The following is a 21,568-nucleotide window of genomic DNA, read 5'->3' as shown; positions in this document are numbered from 1 at the left end:
TATGATTGGGTTGTCTTTTTATTGGAATTTTCTATAAATTTTCGATATGAACCCCATCAGATATGTCATTATCAAATATTTATATACCAATTTTTAAGGTCCCTTTATACTCTTTTAGAGAAATTATAAAATTTTATTTTGGGGAGATTCCTTTCATCTATTTTATCCTCTCATGGATGTCCATTTTTGGCTGTGATTTATAGTCTACTTATGCCATGGAAAGCCTCCTAATTTTTTTTCCTATGATGATCTTTATAGTTTTTTTTACCCCATAGATACTTAATCCATACATCTTGCACTAGTTTTTACATATGATATGAGGTATGGATCTTGTTTCCGTTTTCTGGAGAACGATAATGAGTATTGCCAATGTCATTTGTTAGAGACTATCTTTGCCCCATTCAATGTGTTTCATCTCCTTGTCAAAGATCTTTTAACCATAAATGAATAACATAAATGTTCTCAATTCTATTTTATTGGTGTATGTGTCTGTCACTGTACAAGTACCACACAGTTTTGATTTCTACAGCTGAAGTTTAAGGCCTCCTATTTTGAGAGATTTATTTATCCAGAGTCTCTTTCTGTTCATTGTAAAGTGTTAAGATTTGAAATTATATTCATTTGTAGACTGTAAACCTGTAGATTGCTTTTGGTAATATTGTCATTTTTTTTCAATGTTAAGAATTCTTATCCCTGAGCATAGTTTATTGTCCATTTATGTAGGTCTCAGTTTTTGTAGTAGTATTTTGTAATTTTCTTTATGTAGTATTTTGCATTTCTGGTTAGACTTATATCTAATCATTTAACCTTGTGGGTATCTATTTTAGAAGGTATTGCTTTCTTTATATAGAATTTTACAAAATTGTTTCTCCTTAATGCTGCATAGTATTCCATTTTGTGAATGTACCACAATGTCTCAATTCATTTATTTGTTGGTGTGTGGTCTTCTGAGCTGTTTTTACTTTCTTGCTTTTGTAAATAATGCTGCTGTGAACAGAGGTGTACAAATGTTCATTCATGTCTCAGTTCTGATTTTCTTGGGATACATCCCTAGCACTGGAATAGCTGTGTCATATGGGTTTTCTAAATTCCTCCTTTTTAAGGAATACCAAACTGCCTTCCATAGCAGTTGCACCATTTTACAATTCCACTGGCGGTATATGTTCCAGTGTCACCACATACTCGCCAGCATTTACTGATTGCTGTTTTGTGGAACTTTGCTAATAACATTTTCATGAATTCTTTCAATTTATGCTTTTCTATGAATGTCTAATTTCTCTGTCATATTTTATGGGTAGGTTTGGTGGGTACAGGAGTCTTGGCTGACTGTTGTTTTCCTTTAGAGTTTTGTGTACATCATCCCTTTGCCTTCTTGGTTGTATAATCTGTCAACAAATCATTTTTGGTCTTATTGGTTCTCCTTTGTAGGTAACTCTTCCTTTTTCCTGAGCTTCTTTCAGTATTTTTTTTCTTTGATTTTTAAGAATTTGATTATTATGTGAATTGGTATTTTTTTGTTTCCTTAGAGGTAAGTAGATGAGCTACCAACCCAAAGGCACATAATGAATCTCACTGGTGATCTTCAGGAAAAAGATGGGCTGTCTCCTCTTGTATGATTTATTGTCACTGAAAACTCACTGAAGGGTCAGCTATAAGTTAGTTCTAACTCCAAATAATAGCAACAATAAACCTGTTTGAGATCTTGCACACTTGAATATATATTTTTCATACTACCTGGAATGCTTTCTTCCAGTAAAGCTATCGCAACATAATATCCCAAGATAGATATTTCTCTTGATAGTAACCCAAGGCATAACAGATTAGTGTCGAGGGCTTTGTTTTCTGTCTCACTGATTCTGTATTTCATTTCTTCAATTCTGCTTCTTTGTCCTGCCAGCATGTTATCAATTTCTACAATATTGATCTTGCTATTCCTACTTTTCTATTGCTTCTATTTTTAATTTATTTTCTTTAGCTGCTCTTGAATTGATTTTTAAAAATGTTTCTAAAGAGTTTTGCTTGTATATTTTTTCTTTTGTTTATAGCTTCATCCAGTTGTGGTTTTTTGGTTTTTTGGTGGGTTTGTTTTTGGTTTTTTTGTTGGTTTTTTTTTTTTTACTTTTCCTCAGTCCTGTGAAGGCATTTGACTATCAGTCTTATAAATTCCTTATTGGGAAATTTCAACAGCCTTTCTTCCTCTGAAAGATTTATTTATTCTGTATTTTGATAGTGGTTATGTTTATGATTATGGTCTTTCACATCCTTTCTTTTTCTTACAAGTATGATAGCTATATAGTTCTTTGTTGTATGTGTAGAGCTATTGAGATGGTAATGCTGGTGATGATTGCCATCTAATGCCAGTCTTATAGAACAAGCACTGGTCCTTGTTCTGATGGGATATGTGAACATATAGAGCCTTCAGTGAATTCAGGTGGCCGAGTGGCAAGAAACTGTGCCTTAATCCCAAAGGCACATGGTTCAAGGCTGCCAGCTGCTCCATGGGAGAAGGATTGGCAATCTCGTCCCATGCAATTAATTGCCTCTGCAAACCCGCTGTAGGATCAGCCAAGGATCAGTTCTGACTCCATGATACAAAACAACAACAGAGCCTGCTGTGAGAAAGACACGGATCAGGGCTTGCAAAGGACAGGGCATGGGAATAGCTGGATGGCCCACTGGTAAAGATCATAAATACTATAGAATCAAGTAAGTTAATGGATCTCTGAACCACAGTCTCTGCATGAGTCAGGCGAGCTAGAGAGTGATGGTGCATATGTCAGGGCCAGTGGTGGGCAAGGCATAGGGTTTGGCAGACTGATGCTATTTACAGGGGCCTTCTATTCAAGCAAGTTAATAGCTGCTGAAAATTTCACACTTCTCTTTCTGTGCATAGCAGACCAGTGCAAGTGTGACACAAAGTTTTCAGGCCACAGATGAGTATAATGTGAGGTTAACATGCCTTTATCTTATGTGGTGCAAGGCAGGTGGAGTGGTAATTATGACTATGGGACTGAAGAATGGTGCAATTTCCAGGAGCCACCTAACCAAATTAGTCTCTGGGTTATTTGAACCACTGTGCTGGTGTAGATATTTCCAGTTTTGAGTTTAACATTTTATAAGATCTTCAAGGGAGCTCATTCAGCCAGTGGGAATCCTGCCTGTCCAGATAGAAGATCATTTTAATGACCCTCAGTGAGGAATATTAGAGGGAGGGAGACATTCCTTTTTATTTCCTTGATTTAAGGCAGTCCCTGGAACTTTGATTCTGCAATTCTGTGTCTCTGTAGGTTCCTAATTAGCCTAATGAAGAAAAGCTCTAATTGGATGCATGTTACTGGGGTCCTTCTTGGTTGTGTGCTTTTTCTGTCTCTTTGCTTTTGTTAAGTTTGTTACTCCACTCAGTGTCTGGTTTTCCTCTGTATGTTGCTGTTACTTTTATGTGCCATTGAGTCAAATACAACTCATAAGGACCCTATGAATAATACCCCTGAATCCTACTTTATCCTGAGCGAAACTTACTGTTTCTGACACATCAACCATCATTGCACCAGTTATTTTGTCAATCCATCTCATCCAAGGTCTTTCTATCCTGCTCGAAACCTTCATCCTTCTAAGCATGATATCTTTCAAGTACTGATCACTCTTGGAAATGTGCCCAAAGTATGTGAAATGGACTTTCAAAATTAGTTTCCTTTAAATGTCATGATGCCATGGTTATTATCTGCAGATTATTTTCTTTGTATACTCATTAGAGAGAAAACTGGTTTTCCCATCTATCTAGTCAGCCATCACAGGAGAATATCTCTTTCTGTTTCTCCTTCCACTCAATATGAAAAAATTGCAAGAATAATTGAAAGAATAATTATGCAAAATACAATGTATATGAATGATTGTATGAAATACAAGGCAAATGAAAGACTTTATAAAACACAATATACATGAATGAAATATAATGTATATGAATTACATGAATGAAATATAATGTATATGAATTATTGTACTCACATCAATTAAAAAATGCAAAAAAATTAAGCAAAGATACTTTCTCCAAAGAATTATTTATTATTTAGTAAAATAACAATTTTACTCTAGTTGAAAATAATATATTTCCTGGCTTCAAAAGATCTCAGGCTTTATGTCTTACATCTTATTGATTTAGCTGCCTAGTTCCAATTACCAATGGCTTATTTAAACAAGTAGTGTACTTCCCAATCCCATGATGATACCTAGGTCATAAAGAGCTCTGAGATTTCGAGAAAAAGAGGTAAGATAAATGTATATTATCATTTGCTTTATTATCTATTTATTTTAAATGGCTGGATCTCAGGATCACAAGAGAATGTGTTCTCGAGATAATCTTGAGAGATGGAGGATTATAAATCTGCCAACACACACAAGGAGAAACAATGACCCTGGCACTTCAAACTAGCACGTTTTGTACTTAAACAAAAAATCCAGTTGTAATAGGGGTCTGGTGGACACAGATCCATGTTAGCAGCTATCCAGCTGAGGTCAACGCACCTGAGAGGAATGATCAGAGTAATGTGATGAGAGATGCCACTTTGTTTCTCTGATAACCTCTCTTATCTAAAAGCATGACATTCATATTTAAACATAATAACAAGATGTAAGTGCACTGATAGGACCTTGAAGGAATTGTCCATGCTATTCTCTATTTTGTTTCTATCGAATATTTTAATCTCTAGTTTCTCCTACTTATTAACTTACATCCTCAGTTGAAAAACCAAGCTAGTGTTATTTTCTAAGTGCATACATTTATTTATTGATAGCTTTAGGAAGTGAAAGTTCTTATTGGAAGCCACTGGAGAGCAAAAATAACTTCCTCCAATAATTGAGCTAAAACAGACTTAGATAAATTTCAATGTCCTTGCAATAACTTTGTTGTATTTTTACTTTGTGCTATTATATCCCTCACTGAAAACACTAAAATAATAGATGTTAGTGTTCAGGTCACAGCACTGTTTCTCTAAAAATTCTACAATGAGCTCTTTTTCATTAATAATCCTTTATCCCTTTCCTTCTATCTTCCCAGCAGTGGTTCTTGAATAGAAAAGCACCAAGTTTAGCATATTTGTTAAAATAAGTTATGAAGGTAATGTTTCACGGTCAGAAAGAAGTAGAAGAAAGAGATAAACTATAAACAAGGGTATTGTATCTCAATGTCAAGAAAACAAAGATTCTTAGCACTGGACCAATAGCCAATGTCATCATGGATGGAAAGGAGAGTGAAACTGTCAACAGCTTCATCTTGCCTTAATCAACAATTAACACCCTTGATACCAGCAGTCAGGAAATAAGGAGACGCATTGCACTGGAAAATATTGAGTTAAAGATCTTTCCAAATTATTGAGGAGTAATGATGTCAGTCTACTCTTCTCATTCTTCAGAAATTTGGACAATGACTAAGGATGACAGAAGAACAATAGACGCCTTCAAATTGTGGTGCTGGATAAGATTCCTGAACATACCATGGACTGCCAGGAAAACAAATCAGTCTGTCTTGGAGACGGTGAAAAAAAGTCCCTCCTTAGAGGGTAGAATTTTGAAGCTCTGCCTTACTTACTTTGGGCATGTGGTCAGGAAAGATTGGTTTTTGGAGAAGGACATCATGCACTGAAGGGGGGGACAGATAGTGAAACAGAGGAAGACCCAGATGAGATGGATTGATACGGTAACTGGGCTTTGGGAATTGGTGTGTCAGAATTAGTGAGACTGGCTCAGGATGGGGAAGGGTTAATAGATGCTGTACATGGGTCGCTATGCATAGCAGGTGACTCAAACAGTAACATTCAATAACAGGTTTGGAAGCAGTAGTGATATCCACTTCCTAGACAACTTACCTCCAGAAACTCTATGAACTTTGATTAATGCCAATAGTTGTAGAGGGGCTTCAAGCGTTTTGTTCATAGGGGTACTATGAGTCGTGCTCCACTTGAAGGCAATCAACAATATCAACAACAATTATGTCACTTTGAGGACTAAGATGTATCTGATTCAGGACACAGTCTCTCTGATTACTAGCTATGCATCCGAGAGCTGGACGATGAATAAGGATGACAGAAAACGAATTGATGCCTTTGAGCTGTGGTGTTGGAAAAGAGCACTGAATGGCTAAGAGAAAGAACAGCTATATCTTGGAAAGGGTACAGCCACAGTGCTCTTTGGAGGCAAGAATGATGAGGCTTTACATCACATACTTTGAGCATGTTGCTAGGAGGTGCTATTCCTTAGAAAAGGACATAATGCTTGGAAGGATGGGAGGGTCAGTGAAGGGAAAGAAGACCCTCAACCAGGTGGATTGACATGGTGACTGCTGCAATTGGCTCTTGTATGTCAGGAAGTGTGAGGATGGTGCTGGATAGAACGGTGTTTAGATCTTTTGTTCATAGAGTCACTATGAATTGTGCTCGACTGGATGGCACCTAACAACAACAACAACAACAAATGGGGAACTTCTTTCTACATTGTAATTGTCCAAAGGAAGGATGACTGAAATAGAGAAATGAAATAGACCAGGTTGCCAACATAAGAGCTGATTACTTGTGTCCCAGAGCCTGATATTTATGCTAGTGGAAGAGCAAAACACGATGAACCTTAAAGTTTTGCTGGCAGACTCAAATTTTAGAACTTTGGAAAATGATTCTTCATATAAATAATATTTTCCATCGTTCTGTATATTTTGATCATGTAATATGAATGTAAACATTTCACAATTGAACAAGCTTCATAAAGTCATAGTTCAAAATAAATTATAAAACATTGAAAATTAAACTGCCTATAAATAAAATTTTTGACAAATCTTGCAAAAACTAATTTAGAGTATCTGGATATTACTGTTAAATTTTGCAATAATATCAAAACTAGCTGAATAGTTAATGCTACATCTTGCAATAAAAACCGCACCTTCCCATTTAGTTGGACTTAGTAATGTTACTCACATAATTGACATTTTAATAATGCAAGGTTTTGCTAGGGCTTGTTGAATACTAAAATATGAGTTATAACAGATACAGAATATCCATTGTTGGATTGATTTTAAACCATTATTAAAATATTTCTTTTTGGCCACATTTTGAACCATTTCACCAGTCTCTCTCTTTCTCTAGATATAGATATGTTGTTGTTGTTGTTGATTGCCTCTATGTTGAGCACAACTCAGAGCAACCCTATGAGCAAAAGGCCTGAAGCCTTTATATAACTATCAACACTTATCAAAGTTCATAAAGTTTCTGGAGGCATGTTGTTTAGAAAGTGAATGCCACTCCTGCTTCCAAACATGTCTTAAGCTGGGAGCTCCACCAAACACTGTCCACCATGGGTATCCATTAAGATATGTATATAGCCTTGTGAATAATGGGATTCCCAGAACACATGATTGTGCTCATACAAAACCTATACTTGGACCTGGAAACAGTTGTCAGAACAGAGCAAGGAAACATCGCATGGTTCAGGAAATGGGTGCATCAGGGATGCATCCTGTAGTAACAGATCATTTGGCAGGCTGGACTTTATGCGGAAGAATGTGGCATCAAAATTGGAGTAAGACTCATCAACAACCTATGTTATGCAGACGATACAACTTTACTTTCCAAGACAGGGGAGGACCTGAAGAGTTAGCTACAAAAGGTAAAGGACTGTAGTCTCCAATATGGATTGAAGCTCAACATCAAGGGCACAAAGATTTCCTCCACTGGACCAATTGGCAGTATCATGATAGGTGGAAAAGAGATTAAGATTGTTAACAATTTCGTTTTGCTTGGTTCCACAATCAACACTCTTAGTACTAGCAATCAGGAAAGGAAAAAATTAATTACATTGGGTAAAATCTGCTGTCAAGGGCCTCTCTAGAGTGCTAAAGAGCAAGGATGTCAGTCTAGAGATGAAGGTGTACTTGATCTAGACCATGGTCTTAGCAATTACTTGCTCTGCATCAGAAAGCCAATGACTAGAGATGACAGAAAAATCATCAATGCCTTTGAGGTTGTGGTGTTGGAGAAGCATATTGAGAATTCCATGGACTACCAGGAAAACCAGCATCTCTGTCCTAGAGAGGGTGAAACCAAGTTGTTCCTTGGAGGAAAGGATTGTGAAGCTCCATCTCACATATTTTGTGCATGTTGCCAGAGTGGCCAGTCCTTAGAAAAGGACATCATGCTTGGAAGGATGGAGGGAAAGTCTAGGAGAGGAAGACCCTGGATGAGGTAGATTGACATAGTGGCTAAGGCATTAGGTGCAGGCATATCAAAGACAGTGCGATTGGCTCTGAATAGGGTAGGGTTCCAAGCTATTGTGCATAGGGTCACTAGGAGTTTCAAGTGACTCAAAGACATAACAACAACAACAATGTTATGTATATATCTCTATTTCTCTCTATATATCTATCTAGCCATCATCTATCTATATATGAAGATGTATATAAACTATATGGAACTCTAGTGACATGTTTCATCATGAACTGCACTGCTAACCAAAAGGCTGATCCTCATCAGTACTTAGAATCCTACAGTGACTCTATTCAAGAAAGATGAGTAATGTCTTTCAATTTATATTTATAGTCTTATAAACCTACTGTCAGAATTAATTTGACATTAGTGAGTTTGAGGGCTTATTTCTTTAAATAATTATATGATGTACATGTATGTGTGTGTAACGTAAAGGTTTAAATGCCAAAGAAGAGTTGAAGATTAGTTGAAATACCTCAAGTTAGATGGATTCACCTAGAAAAAGCTCATGAATTTATATTGATGATATAGGTTAGATGCATAATTTTAATTTTTGTTATTTGTTTTTAAACAGGTTATTTGGGATCAAGTCGGTCATTCAAACAGACTGCTCCAATACTTGGAAAATCGTAGTAAACCCAGATTTGTCCTGGTACCATCATGCTAATCCCATCCTTCTCTTGGTGATGTATTATACTCTAGCCACTCTCATTCGCATCTGGCTGCAAGAGCCCCTGGTAAGAATAAATATAGTGTCATACTGTCTGTAAAATAATCTATAGTCTCCCCATGAAATGATTCATGTCTATTAATTATGTTTAAATTTGTAAGAAGCATTAAATGAGTTAACGCTCTCACATAATGCTTATAATTATATTTTATAAAACAATATAATAATAATGCTATCAGAGTTAAGGATTTATGATAGTATCATTGTGTGAAACTAAAAGTAGTGGATGCTAAGGAGAATAGTCTATTTTATTTTTTCTTTTAACACTTACTAAGTGTTAGACGTCATTCCAGTCTGTTAACAGTCATTGTCTCTCTTTGTCCGCTGAGGACCTTTTCAGAACAAATACTATCATCATATATGGGTATTATTATTATTATGTCTTATCTAACAAATGAGAAGTTTGTGTCTGTGGAAGTAAGACAATTTGTCCAAATCATACACATATTCAACAGTAGGATCTGGAATCCAAACCATCTATGAAAAAAAATAAAATAGGATTTTGAAACTTTAGTCAACTTTGATTTGTTCTCCTCAATGACAGCTGTAAGGTAGTTCATTAGCCTATGAATGAGACGAGACCAGAGTTAATAGGCAAAGATTGTCACAGCTTCTCATGCACCTTCTGCAAGGAAGAGGTCTGCATGTGAAATATCAGTTCTCCCACACAGGCCAGCCTGAAACCTTTCCAGTAATGCCTCTTCTGGCATCTCCTCTAGCTCACAGCCTGATAACTGTAAACTGTAGTTTCCTTCTTTCCCCTTTTGTATCTGTACACCTACAATGAAATCAGCACACTGATTCACTCAGTCATTCAATCTGTAAGCAAGTCAGTTAGCCACTAAGTGCATAGCCTATCAAGATGTTAACTAAAATGTCAGTTGTTTGAATTCACCAGCTGCTGAAATATAGGCATTCTCCTGTAAAGTTTTATAGCCTCAGAAACCTGTTAGGGGTTCAGTATGAGTTTGAATCAACTTGACTGGGTTTGGTTTTATTTTCATTGTGAAAGGCTTAAGAAATAATCACAGTGAGGTTGTCTTAGTTAGCTATTGCTTTTTAATCCAGAGATATAATGACTTAAATAAGCAGAAATTTATTCTTTTATGGTTTAGGAGACTATGCGCCCAAATTCAGAGAGCCGGTTCTAGGAGAAGATCCTATCACTGTGTCAATATGTAGGAAGGTTATTATTTCTTTCAGCAACTGTGGGCTTGACTTTCCTTGGAGATCTCCATGTGTCTTGCCTTGCCCTGTGTCAAAGAGCTTATGCCTGGTGTCAAAGAACTTAATAGTGTGGGAGCCTGGGTCTGAAAGAACACATTACATTCCTGGCAACTATTTCCTGGTGGTAAGGAGGTTCCCTAGTCTCAGCTCACATTTTCCCCTCTTATTTTCCAAGTCATAAACTAAAGAAATGTCCCTTGTTGCATATAGGATTTAGGAGTACTGCATTTCTCTTTTATTCCTCCCACAACTATTTCATTTCACAGATCACAGATATCATTGCATACATGTATTTGGGGGAGGGCACAATTCAATCTATGATGGAGGTGAAGATGAAATGCTTTCTCATGACCACCCAAGCAGCTAAGGAAACAAGTGTCAGAAACAGAACTGGTCCTGTGGGTTATTTTGTTTTCAGGTACAAGAGGAAGGGACCAAAGAAGAGGACAGTACCCTGGTTTGTAGCCCCATCCAAATCACAGCTGAGAGGCGGCGAAGCCTGTGGTATGCAACCCATTACCCAACAGATGAGAGAAAAGTAAGACATAAGGAAATAATTTCATTTTTTAAAATTATTTTTCTATTTACTAAATTTGTATTATTTATTATAGGTTATATAATATATACAAACTCAGGTAGCTCATAACTAATTTGAATGAAACATCTGAGCACCAGAGAGCTCTAATCAGAGACATGTACCTTCTAAAGGAAATGCTGAAGTTCCACAATATGCTATTAAAATGACATTTCATAACTCTGTACTTCTTCTCTAATTCCATAAATCCTAAAAGGGAAGAATATTCTTAAGCTTTAAGAAGAACTTTTTATTTAAACAGAAACATAAATCAATTGCTTGAAATGATCTGTTAACTCTGGGTGTCAGTATAAAATTCAGTGCAGAGTATATGGAAAAACTTTGTGAGAACTTCTTAGCCATGCTTAACAAATATCTTGAGGAAATGAGTCATCAGTATTCAGGACTGTACTCTCAGGGGACATCTGAATCAGTGGGCATAGTGTAGTCCACACAGACATTCTAATTTGATGAGTAGCAAATGGTATCTTAAAGCTGTGAGTGATAAAACTGTTAAAGATAAAACTGTTAGTCTCTCCTCATGAAGAGGAAAGGAAATCAATGGTGGTCTCAAAACTATAGAGGTTCAAATTCATCTCCTGCTTTGCAGGAGAAGTATGGGCATTCTCCTCCCTTATGATTAACTACCTGTGAAAACCTGTGGGAGAGTCAGATATGGGTCTGTTCTACCTTGATGGTACTACACAACAACAAAAACAATTAGACTGGTAGAGACTGATGGAACTCCCAAAACTACAGACCTTTGAACTGGAACTGATGTCACTCTTGTGACTCAACTTTCAGCCAAACAATAGACAATCATATAAAATGACCAATAACACAAAAAATGAAGGAATTACTTAGATAAAAAAATTACAAGATCAAAAAAGCACATTTGTCAGGGAAGATGGGGAACAAGAAATATAAAGAGGAAGTGTTGTTTCATTGTAAGGATTGTTATCCATGCCACAACATAAAACATGAATGAACTATTGAGTTAAGAAATGAATTTTCCTGTAAATGTTCACTCAGATCAAAATAAAATTTTAAAAAATTATATTAAAAACCCTAAAATTCACAAAAAATGCATTTCACAAAGACTAATGAAACTCTGAAACCATGCTCTTAGACATACTTCAAGTCTAGAATGGAGCCTGTGGCCCAACATTCAGTATAAAGCAATAGACAAGCCTACAAAATGAATACTAACACAAGCAGGTTGTGGACCCCTTAGAACTATCAACATACCACATCAAAAGGATAGGTAAAGGTCAGAAAGCAGAGAGAAAGAGAAAGAAAAATGAGTGAAAATTGCAATTTACTCTAAAGAAACCAGAGCCACAACTCAAATAGACTTATGCACACTCATGTTTATTGTTACATTATTCACAATATCAAAGAGATGAAAGTAGCCCAAGCGCCCAGCAAAAAACAAATGGATAGGAAAACTATGATACATTAACACAATGAAATATTATGCAGCCTTGGGAAAGCAATGAACTCATAAAACATTAAACAACATGGGAGAGCCTGAAGGACATTATGTTGACTGAAATATCTCAGTCACAAAAGGACAAATAATCATAACACTGCTGTTATAAAATAGGATTAACATAGGGGGAGTTGGAGAGATAATAAGATAAGAGTGGATATCCTCACCCTTCTGCTCCCAACCCCCACCTCCTCTTATCCCCAATATGGTTTTCCCAATAAAATTTAAAAAACAAAAATTGTTAAAGGATAACCTAAGGTGCTGTGCAAACTTTCATCTAAAACATAATAAATTATCAGTTAAAACAACAAAAAAAAGAGTGGATAGATAATGAATACTGCTATAGAAGAGATGAGGGGAAGAATCATCTGAAAGGAATATATTAATTGGCATTATAAGTATGACAACAATCTGGAGCAAAAGGTGCATTGTGGAGTGGACTGGGAGTGGAGGAAGAAAATGTGCAACAATGAATAAAAATATGTACATACAAACATACATAAATATTTAAAAATACCTTTTCTTACCAGTAAGCAATATGAGAATTAAAGCATCACAGCTGTTATACGTTCCTATCAATATTTGATATATTTCATACTTTAAAAAAAATTGAGTTGGAGTTTGAGTGAGAGAAATCTGAAGCAAGACTCGAAACATGCCACAGAGCTTCTTGCTGATTCCAGGCACACGCTAGGTCACTGCCTGCTGATACAGGATGCACGTAAGAGAACTGATTCCTGTCTCCACACATGTGTCTGACAGATGTTTCCTGACTCCATGAGCATACCAGGGAGCTGCCTTCTGATGCCACTCATGCACCAGGGAGCTGCCTCAAGGAGCCTTCTGACACCAAGTGCATGCCGAGGAGATGCTTCCTGAGAGCTTGCATGTCCTGCTAGCACCAGGAATGTGCCAGGGAACAGGTTGCTGACACCATGCACATGCTAGGGCAATGCTGATACATGCGCCAGGGAGTGACACACAGGAGCAAGCAGGAAAGCTGGAATCTTAGTGAGTGTGAGCTCAGAATTCCAGTTCTGCTGTACCTGGCCCATGCCAGGAACTCTAGTCCTGACACACCTATCCCATGCCTAGAACACCAAACATGGTGTGCACTACTAGTGACACTAGAACATGGGTGAGGTGCTTTGGGGGGGAGTCACAACTGTTTGGCAGGATCACCTGGGACCTCTTCAGCTCAATCAGAAAGGATTGAGACAGCTGGAGCTTGTCCTTAAAAGTAAAACCAAGGCTTCCTGGTTTTCCAGTCAGGTTGCCCTGCTCCATATTTTATCTCCTTGTGTCTAGTCCATCAGCAGCCTTTAGCCCTGAGTGCCTTGGGCGATCCTAACTGCAGCAGTTGTTTGACAGAGAAGGCTGCTTTCACAGGCTTTTTCTCTATCAAACTGAGAGAAACTCAGGGAGGGTAGCTGCCCCACCCTCTTCCAGTGCTTACTTCATATCAAGAACCTGCTATTACCTCAGAAATGAAAAATTTTACCATAGAAATGACACCTAAGAAGCAGGCTATCTTTCCCGCTACACAAGCCCAAAGCCAGATGTCACCCCCCCCAAAAAAAGTGACACAATATAAATGGATTTCCTCAAGCCAGAAAGTCTAATGAAACTTTCTAACACAGAATTTAAAAATACAATGATTGAATATTTTCAATGAGTGAAAGACAAACTTGAAGAATTACAGGACTCTGTAAGCAAAAACCGGAAGGGGCTTAGAAAAATATTCTAAAACAGTGCACATAGAAAAAATGAGGCATTAGAGGCTCTGGAGAAACAAGAAACCACAATCCAAAATAGCAGGACTGATGTTTCAGATGCTGTCAACATGATGGAGCATCACATGAACAGGGTTAAAAAGATGGAACACAGAACCAGTGAGATAGAAGACAGAATTGCCTCACCACTGATCTGCTAGAGCAAAAAGCAGAATCAACAAGGAAGGAAAAAGAAGAAAACCTAAGAATAATGTGAGACATTATCAAGAGAAATAACATGTTCATAATTGGAATTCCACAACTTGAAAGTAAAAGCACCTCAAAAGTTGTGAAAAAATTACTAGAAGAAAACTTCCCAGTCATAATGAAGAATGAGAGAAGATATATTTAAGAAGTTGAGAGAACACGATATAGAATAGACCCCAAAAGAAAAACACCAAGTATATCATAGTCGAATTTGCCAGAACCAAAGATAAGGAGAGAATTCTTAAGGCAGAGAGGGAGAAACAAAGAGTAACCTATAAGGGAGAGTAAATAAGATTAAATGCCAGTTACTCAGCAGAAACCATGTGAGCAGGAAGAAAATGGAATGACATATATCGAACATTCAAAAGAACACAACTGTCAACCAAGGATATTGTACCCAGAAAAAGTGTCCATCAAATATGAAAGAGACATCAAGATATTCCCAGAAAAAAACAGAACATTAGGGAATTCATAAAAGCAACACCAGCATTGAAAGAAACCCTGAGGGATATTCTTCTGACAGGGTTACCACAGAAAGCAGAATGGACCAAAGGAACTAGCAACAACAACAACAAAAGTAACTAACAACAATACCAAAAAGAACACGATAAAATGATAGCAATACAATCAAGCCTCTCAATAATCACACTAAAAGTAAATGGTTTAAACGCACCATAGAAGAGAAAAAGAGTAGCAGATAGGATGATAAAAAAAGAAAAAACCCACCAATATGCTGTCTACAGGAAATGCATCTGAAAAATAAATATAAAGAAAGACTAAAAATAAAAGGGGGGGATATACCAAGCAAATGGCAACCAGGAAAAAGAAGAAATGGCAATATAAATTTAAAATTTAAAATATATTTCAGTGCAAAAACGATCATAAAGGACAAGGAAGGTCACTATATAATGTGATTAAGGGGTCAATAGAACAAGAAAATATAATAATAATAAATGTCTATGCATCAAATGAAAGATCTGAAAAATATCTAAAACAAACATTAACAAAACTGAAAAAAAGAGACAACACTACTGTAGTACTTGGAGACTTCAATAAACCACTCTCAAGAAAAGATAGAACTACCAGAAAGAAAATCAACAAAGATACTGAAAGATTAAAGCACACAATAAACCAAGTCAAACTCATAGGTGTTTATAGGCTACTGTGCCCCTCAAAAAGCATGGTATATCTTCTGCTCCAATGTGCATGGAATGTTCTCCACAATAGATTACATCTTAGGTCACAAAGCAAGCATCAAAAAATTTTAAAAAAACATAGTCAATAATAGAAAGCATCATCTCAGATCAAAATGCTACAAAATTAGAAATTACTAACAAGAGGATAAAGGAGAGGGAAAACCATACATTTGAAAGCTGAACAACACCTTGCTTGAACCTGAATGGGTAATAGAAGAAATTTTTTTTAAATGGAATTAAAAAGATTCTTGAGACAAATGACAATGACAACACCACTTACCCAAACCTCTGGGAAACAACCAAAGCAATAATCAGAGGTCAATTTATAGCAATAAGCAAACACATCAAAAGGCAGGGAAAAAATGACCATTGACTCTCTTACCCAACATTTCCAATAAATTGAAAAAAGAGAACAGCAAGCAAGCCCAACACCCTCTAAAACACTGAAATTATAGAAAATTAGAGCAGATATAAATGAAATAGAAAACAGAAAAACAATTGGAAGCATCAACAAAACTAGAAGTTTGTTCTTTGAAAAGGTTAATAAAATTAAACAGCCACTAGCAAAACTAACAAAGGAAAAGACACAAACAATCTGAATAAAAGATGAAACAGGCAACATCACAACAGTCCCAACTAAAATAAAAAGGTTAACAATGGAATATTATGAAAAACTATACTCAGACAAATATGAAAACCCAGAGGACATGGACAAATACTTAGAAATACACAACCTACCTAAACTGACACAAACCAAAATTGAAAACCTGAACAGACTCATTACAAAAAAAAGAAATAGAAAAGGTAATAAAACATCAGGAGGCAGTTGTCAGAACAGAGCAGGGCAACACTGCATGGTTCAAAATTGGGAAAGGCGTAGCCAGGGATGTGTCCTATCTCCATACCTTTTCAACCTGTATGCAGAGCAGATTATCTGAGAGGCTGGGCTCTATGTGGAGAAGCATGGCGTTAGGATTGGTGGAAGATCTATCAACCATCTGTGTTATGCAGATGACACAACCTTGCTCGCTGAAACTGAGGAGGACCTCATGCACTTACTGCAGAGGGTCAAGGACTGCAGCCTTCAGTATGGACTGAGGCTCAATGTCAAGAAGACAAAGATTCTCACCACTGGACCAATTGATAGCATCAGGATGGATGGTGAAGAGATTGAGATTGTTTACAGCTTCAGTTTGCTCAGCTCCACGGTCAACACTCTTGGCACCAGCAGCCAGGAAATCAAAAAACTTATTGCGATGGGAAAGTCTGCAATTAGGGACCTCTGTAAAGTACTCAAGAGCAACGGTGTCTCTCTGGAGACTAAGGTCCGCCTGATACAGGCCATGGTCTTTGCAATCACTTGTTATGCATCAGAGAGTTGGACAATGACTAGGGAGGATAGAAGGAGAATTGACACCTTTGAGCTGTGGTGCTGGAGAAGATTATTGAATGTTCCATGGACTGCCAAGAAAACAAACAGATCCACCCAAGAGACGGTTAAACCAGGCTACTCCTTGGAGGCAAGGATTCTGGGGATTCGTCTGACATACTTTGGACATGTTGTAAGGAGAGACAAGTCCTTGGAGAGGGATATCATGGTTGGTAGTGTAGAGGGACAGCACAGGAGGGGAAGACCCTCTATGAGGTGGATTGATTCAGTGACTGGGGTAATCTGGATGGGTGTGTCAGAGGCAATGCGATTGGCACAGGATAGAGCAGGGTTTAGAGCTGTTGTACATAGGGTCACTATGAGTTGCAGACGACTCGATGGCACATAACAACAACAACAATAAAACATCTTCCAGCCAAAAAAAAGTCCTGGGCCAGATGGTTTTACAAGTGAATTTTATCAAACACTCAGAGAAGAACTGTCTGTCACCGATTCTACATAAACTATTTCAGGAAATAGAAAAAGAAAGAATTCTCCCAGACTTATTCTATGAAGCAAACATATCCTTGATACCAAAGCCAGGTAAAGACACCAGCAAAATAGAAAACAATAGGCAGATATCTCTAGTGAACGTAGATGCAATAATCCTGAATAAAATCCTGACCAGTACAATCTAATGATACATAAAAAAAAATTTCCTCATGATCAAGTGGAATTCATAACATCTATGTAAGGATGGCTCAATATAAGAAAAGCAATCAATATAATTCATCACAAAAAAAGTTAGGAACAAGAACCACACGATCCTATCATTTGATGAAGAAAAGGCCTTTGACAAAATCCAACACCCTTCCTGATTAAAACACTCAACAAAATAAGATTAAAGGGGAGCTTCCTCAACATAGTAAAAACTATATACATAAACCCGAGAGCCAACATTGTTCTGAATGGAAGGGCATTCCTTTTGAGAACAGTAACTAGGCAAGGATGCTCACTATCACTTCTCTTATTCAATATTGTATTGGAAGTCTTAGCAATGGCAATAAGGGAAGGAAATAAGAGGTATCCAAATTGGCAAAGAGGAGGTAAAATTATCTCTCTATGCAGATGATATGATAGTATACTTAGAAAGAAAACTACTGGACATAGTTGATCAATTCAGCAAAGTTGTAGGATACAAGATCAACATACAAAAATCAGCTGGATTTTTCTACAGTGACAAAGAGAATACAGAACTGGAGCTAAGAAAAACATTACCCTTCAGAATAGCTAATCAGAAGATTAAATACTTAGGAACAAATCTAACCAGAAGCATAAAGGATCTGTTCAAACAAAATTACAAAACATCACTACAAGAAACAAGAAGAGACCTGGAGAGGTGGATGAATATACCTTGTTCATTGATAGGAAGACACAATAGTATGAAAATGGCAGTATTCAAAGGCAGTTTACACGTTCAATGCAATCCCGATTCCATTCTGCAACGAGATGGAAAAGGCAATCTCCAGTTTCATCTGGAATGGGAAAAGGCCCCATATAAGCAAGAAAATCCTTAAAAGGAGAAACAAGGTTGGAAACATCTCACCCCTTGATTTCAAATCCTACAACACTGCTGTGGTGGTCAAGACAGAGTGGTACTGGTACAATGACAGCATGAATCAATGGAATAGAATTGAGAACCCAGAAATCATCTCATCTACCTATGATCTACTGATTTTTGACAAGCAGTTGAAATAAGTTAAGTGGGGAAATGACAGCCTTTTTAGCAAATGGTGTTGGCAAAATTGGAAAACTATCTGCAGAAAACTCAAGCAAAATCCACACCTATCTCCATACACACACACAAAAAAAGCACCTCAAAGTGGATCAAGGACCTAAGACTGAAACCTAGCACTATAAACTTTATTAGAGAAAAGCTTGGAAGAAGTCTAGAAGTCCTAATCCACAGCATGAACAGTGTTCCAAGCATCTGGAAAAACCTACAACCAGGAGAGGATAGAACAGGTGAATAAAACCTAAGAATCAAATCCCTAGGTACATCCAAAAACATCTCCAAAAGGGTAAAAAGGGAAGCAAGCCAGATTGCAAAAATAAATTTGTCAGTGACATGTCTGATAAGGGACATATATCTAGAATTTATAGAATACTCGAGTGCCACAAGATAAACGTAAACAACTCAATTGGAAAATGGGCACAAGATATGAACAGACACTTCACCATAGAAGACATTCAAATGGCAAACAAATACATGGAGCAGTGCTCAAAATCCCTAGGTCTAAAAGAGGTACAAATCAAAACAACTATGAGCTGTCATCTCACCCCGTAAGAATAACAAAATTCAACAGAGTAGTAAACAGCAAATACTGGCAATATTGTGGAGAAACTTATTAATCACTGTTGGTGGGAATGTAAAATGGTACAACCACTATGGAAGGCAGTATAGTGCTTTCTCAAAAGTTGGAAATAGAAATACTGATTGACCCAGCAATTCCACTACTGGGAATATACCCTAAAGAAACCATAACTGCCACCCAAGGAGATATATGCACACCCATGTTTATTGCTGCTTTGTTCACAATAGGAAAGAGATGGGAACAACCCAAGTGCCCATTAACAAACAAATGGATAGAGAAACTGTGGTATATTCACACAATGGAATACTATGCTGCACTGAATAACAAAGAACTCATTAAATGTTATACAAAATGGGTGACCCTGGAGGACATTATGCTGAGTGAAATATCTCAGTCACAAAAGGACAAATACTGTGCAGTGCCATTGTTGTGAATCTGGACTGACATGGGGGTTGGAGAGAACCTAAGTAAAGAGGTTATAAATAATGTATACGGCATTGAAACAGTTGAAAGAGAACTGTTTAAAGGAATGTAGGATTAGGTATTATGTTCATGACAAGATTCCAGAAAAAGAAATATATAGTAAATTGAACTGTGAATTGGGGGTGTGGCGGGGGGGATTGTATAACAATGATTTTTTTTTTTCATTTCAAAGAGAAAAATTAACTGGGAGGGAGTGGTGCGCAGGAAGAAAAATGTGCAACAATTAATGAATGGGGGAAAATTAAATGGAAAGGATATGCTGTAAAAATTGAGATGTTGTATTAAAAAAATCATTAAAAACCAAAAATTATTCCAGTATATATGTAATGGTATGTCATCATGATATTAATTCACATTTCCCTAGTAATGATAGTATTGAACATAATTTCTTGGAATTTTTGCCATCCACATATCTTGTTTTGTTAAGTGTCACCTTTTAATTGAACACTTCAAAAATTGTGTTGTCAAATTGAGATACTTAGGAATAAACCTTCCTAGATACACAGCAGACCTTTACAAAGAAACTACAAAATACCTCTGTGAAAAGCAGTAGAAGACCTGAATAAATGGAAACATGTCCCCTGTTCATGGATAGAAAGACTCTATATATTGAAAAAGAAAATCATACCAAAAGCAATCTGCATGTTTAATGCAATCCCAATGCAGATACCAAATTCATTTTCCAAGGAGATAGAAAAGGCAATTGTCAAGTTTATTTGAAGAGGAAAGAGACCCCAAATAAGCAAATCAAGTCTAGAAAAGCAAAAATTAAGTGGGAGGCATAGTATTCCCTGACCTTAAAATGGAGATTTGTACACCAAAGTTCACAGCCACATTATAACAAAGAAGCTGTAATAACGAAAGCAGCATGGTACTGGTATAATGGCAGACTCATAGACCAATGGAACAGAATTGAGAATTCAGAAATAGACCCAGATATTATTGTCAACTGATAGTCTACAAGGTAAACAAACCTATCAAAAACGGGGAAATTACAGCTTCTTCAACAAATGGTGAGGCTGAACGCTGTGACACTGATGTGTCAAATGCATTAATGGTTGGCTACCCAATGAGGACAGTGTGGGGTGGAGCTCCCCTATTAAAACAAGCTTGGAAGCAGGAGTGGCATCCCCTTCCATAATAGCTTGCCTCTGGAAACCCTATGAACCTGGAGAGAGGATGAAAGACACACAAGCTTTGAGGACTCGCTTAACAACAACAACAAACTGCAGAAAGCTTAAATAGGATCCAAATATCTGCAGTTTGTTGTTGTTGTTGTTATGTGCCATAGAGTCATTTGCAACTCATAGCGACCCTATGTACAAGAGCTCTAAACGCTGTTCTATCCTGTGCCAACCTACCAACCTAGCCATCTCAAACGCACTTATTCCTACAGTTCCAGTCACAGAATCAATCCATCTCATTGAAGGTCTTCCTCTCCTTCATCACCCCTCCACTCTACCAAACATGATGTCCCTCTCCAAGGACCAGTCCCTCCTTGCAACATTCCCGAAATATGTCAGACGAAGCTTCAGAATCCTTGACTCCAGGGAAAACTCTGGCTTCACCCTCTCCAGGACACACCTGTTTTTTCTCCTAGCAGTCCATGGTATATTCAACACTGTTCTCCAGCACCACAGCTCAAAGACATCAATCCTCTTTCTATAACTCTATTCACTGTCCAACTCTCTGATGCATAGCACATTATTGCAAAGACAACAGCCCGGATCAGGCGCACCTTAGTCTCCAGCCTGACGTCGTTGCTCTTCAGTACTCTTGAGAGGTCCCTCACAGCCGACTTTCTCAATGCAATTTGTCTCTTGATTTCCTGACTGCTGTTACCAAGAGTGTTGACTGTGGAGCCAAGCAAACTAAAACTGTTAACTATCTCAATCTCTTC

At 37.3% G+C, this 21,568-nt stretch overlaps 1 protein-coding gene across 1 annotated transcript in view; it reads left to right on the top strand.

Annotated features, from left to right (window-relative positions):
* The window catches only part of PIEZO2 (piezo-type mechanosensitive ion channel component 2), a 731,335-nt gene that overhangs the window by 400,910 nt on the left and 308,857 nt on the right, over nucleotides 1-21,568 (top strand). The window contains exons 7-8 of the mRNA XM_006897012.1: nucleotides 8,818-8,980; nucleotides 10,619-10,738. Coding sequence (XP_006897074.1) covers nucleotides 8,818-8,980; nucleotides 10,619-10,738 — 283 coding nt within the window. The remainder of the gene's footprint in view (nucleotides 1-8,817; nucleotides 8,981-10,618; nucleotides 10,739-21,568) is intronic.

Source organism: Elephantulus edwardii, unplaced genomic scaffold (assembly GCF_000299155.1).
Source record: "Elephantulus edwardii isolate Elephantulus edwardi_28Jun2011 unplaced genomic scaffold, EleEdw1.0 scaffold00196, whole genome shotgun sequence".
In the NCBI taxonomy this organism is placed as follows: Eukaryota; Metazoa; Chordata; class Mammalia; order Macroscelidea; family Macroscelididae; genus Elephantulus; species Elephantulus edwardii.
The sequence above is the reverse complement of the archived record's forward strand: the minus strand, read 5'-3'. Positions and strand labels throughout refer to the sequence as shown.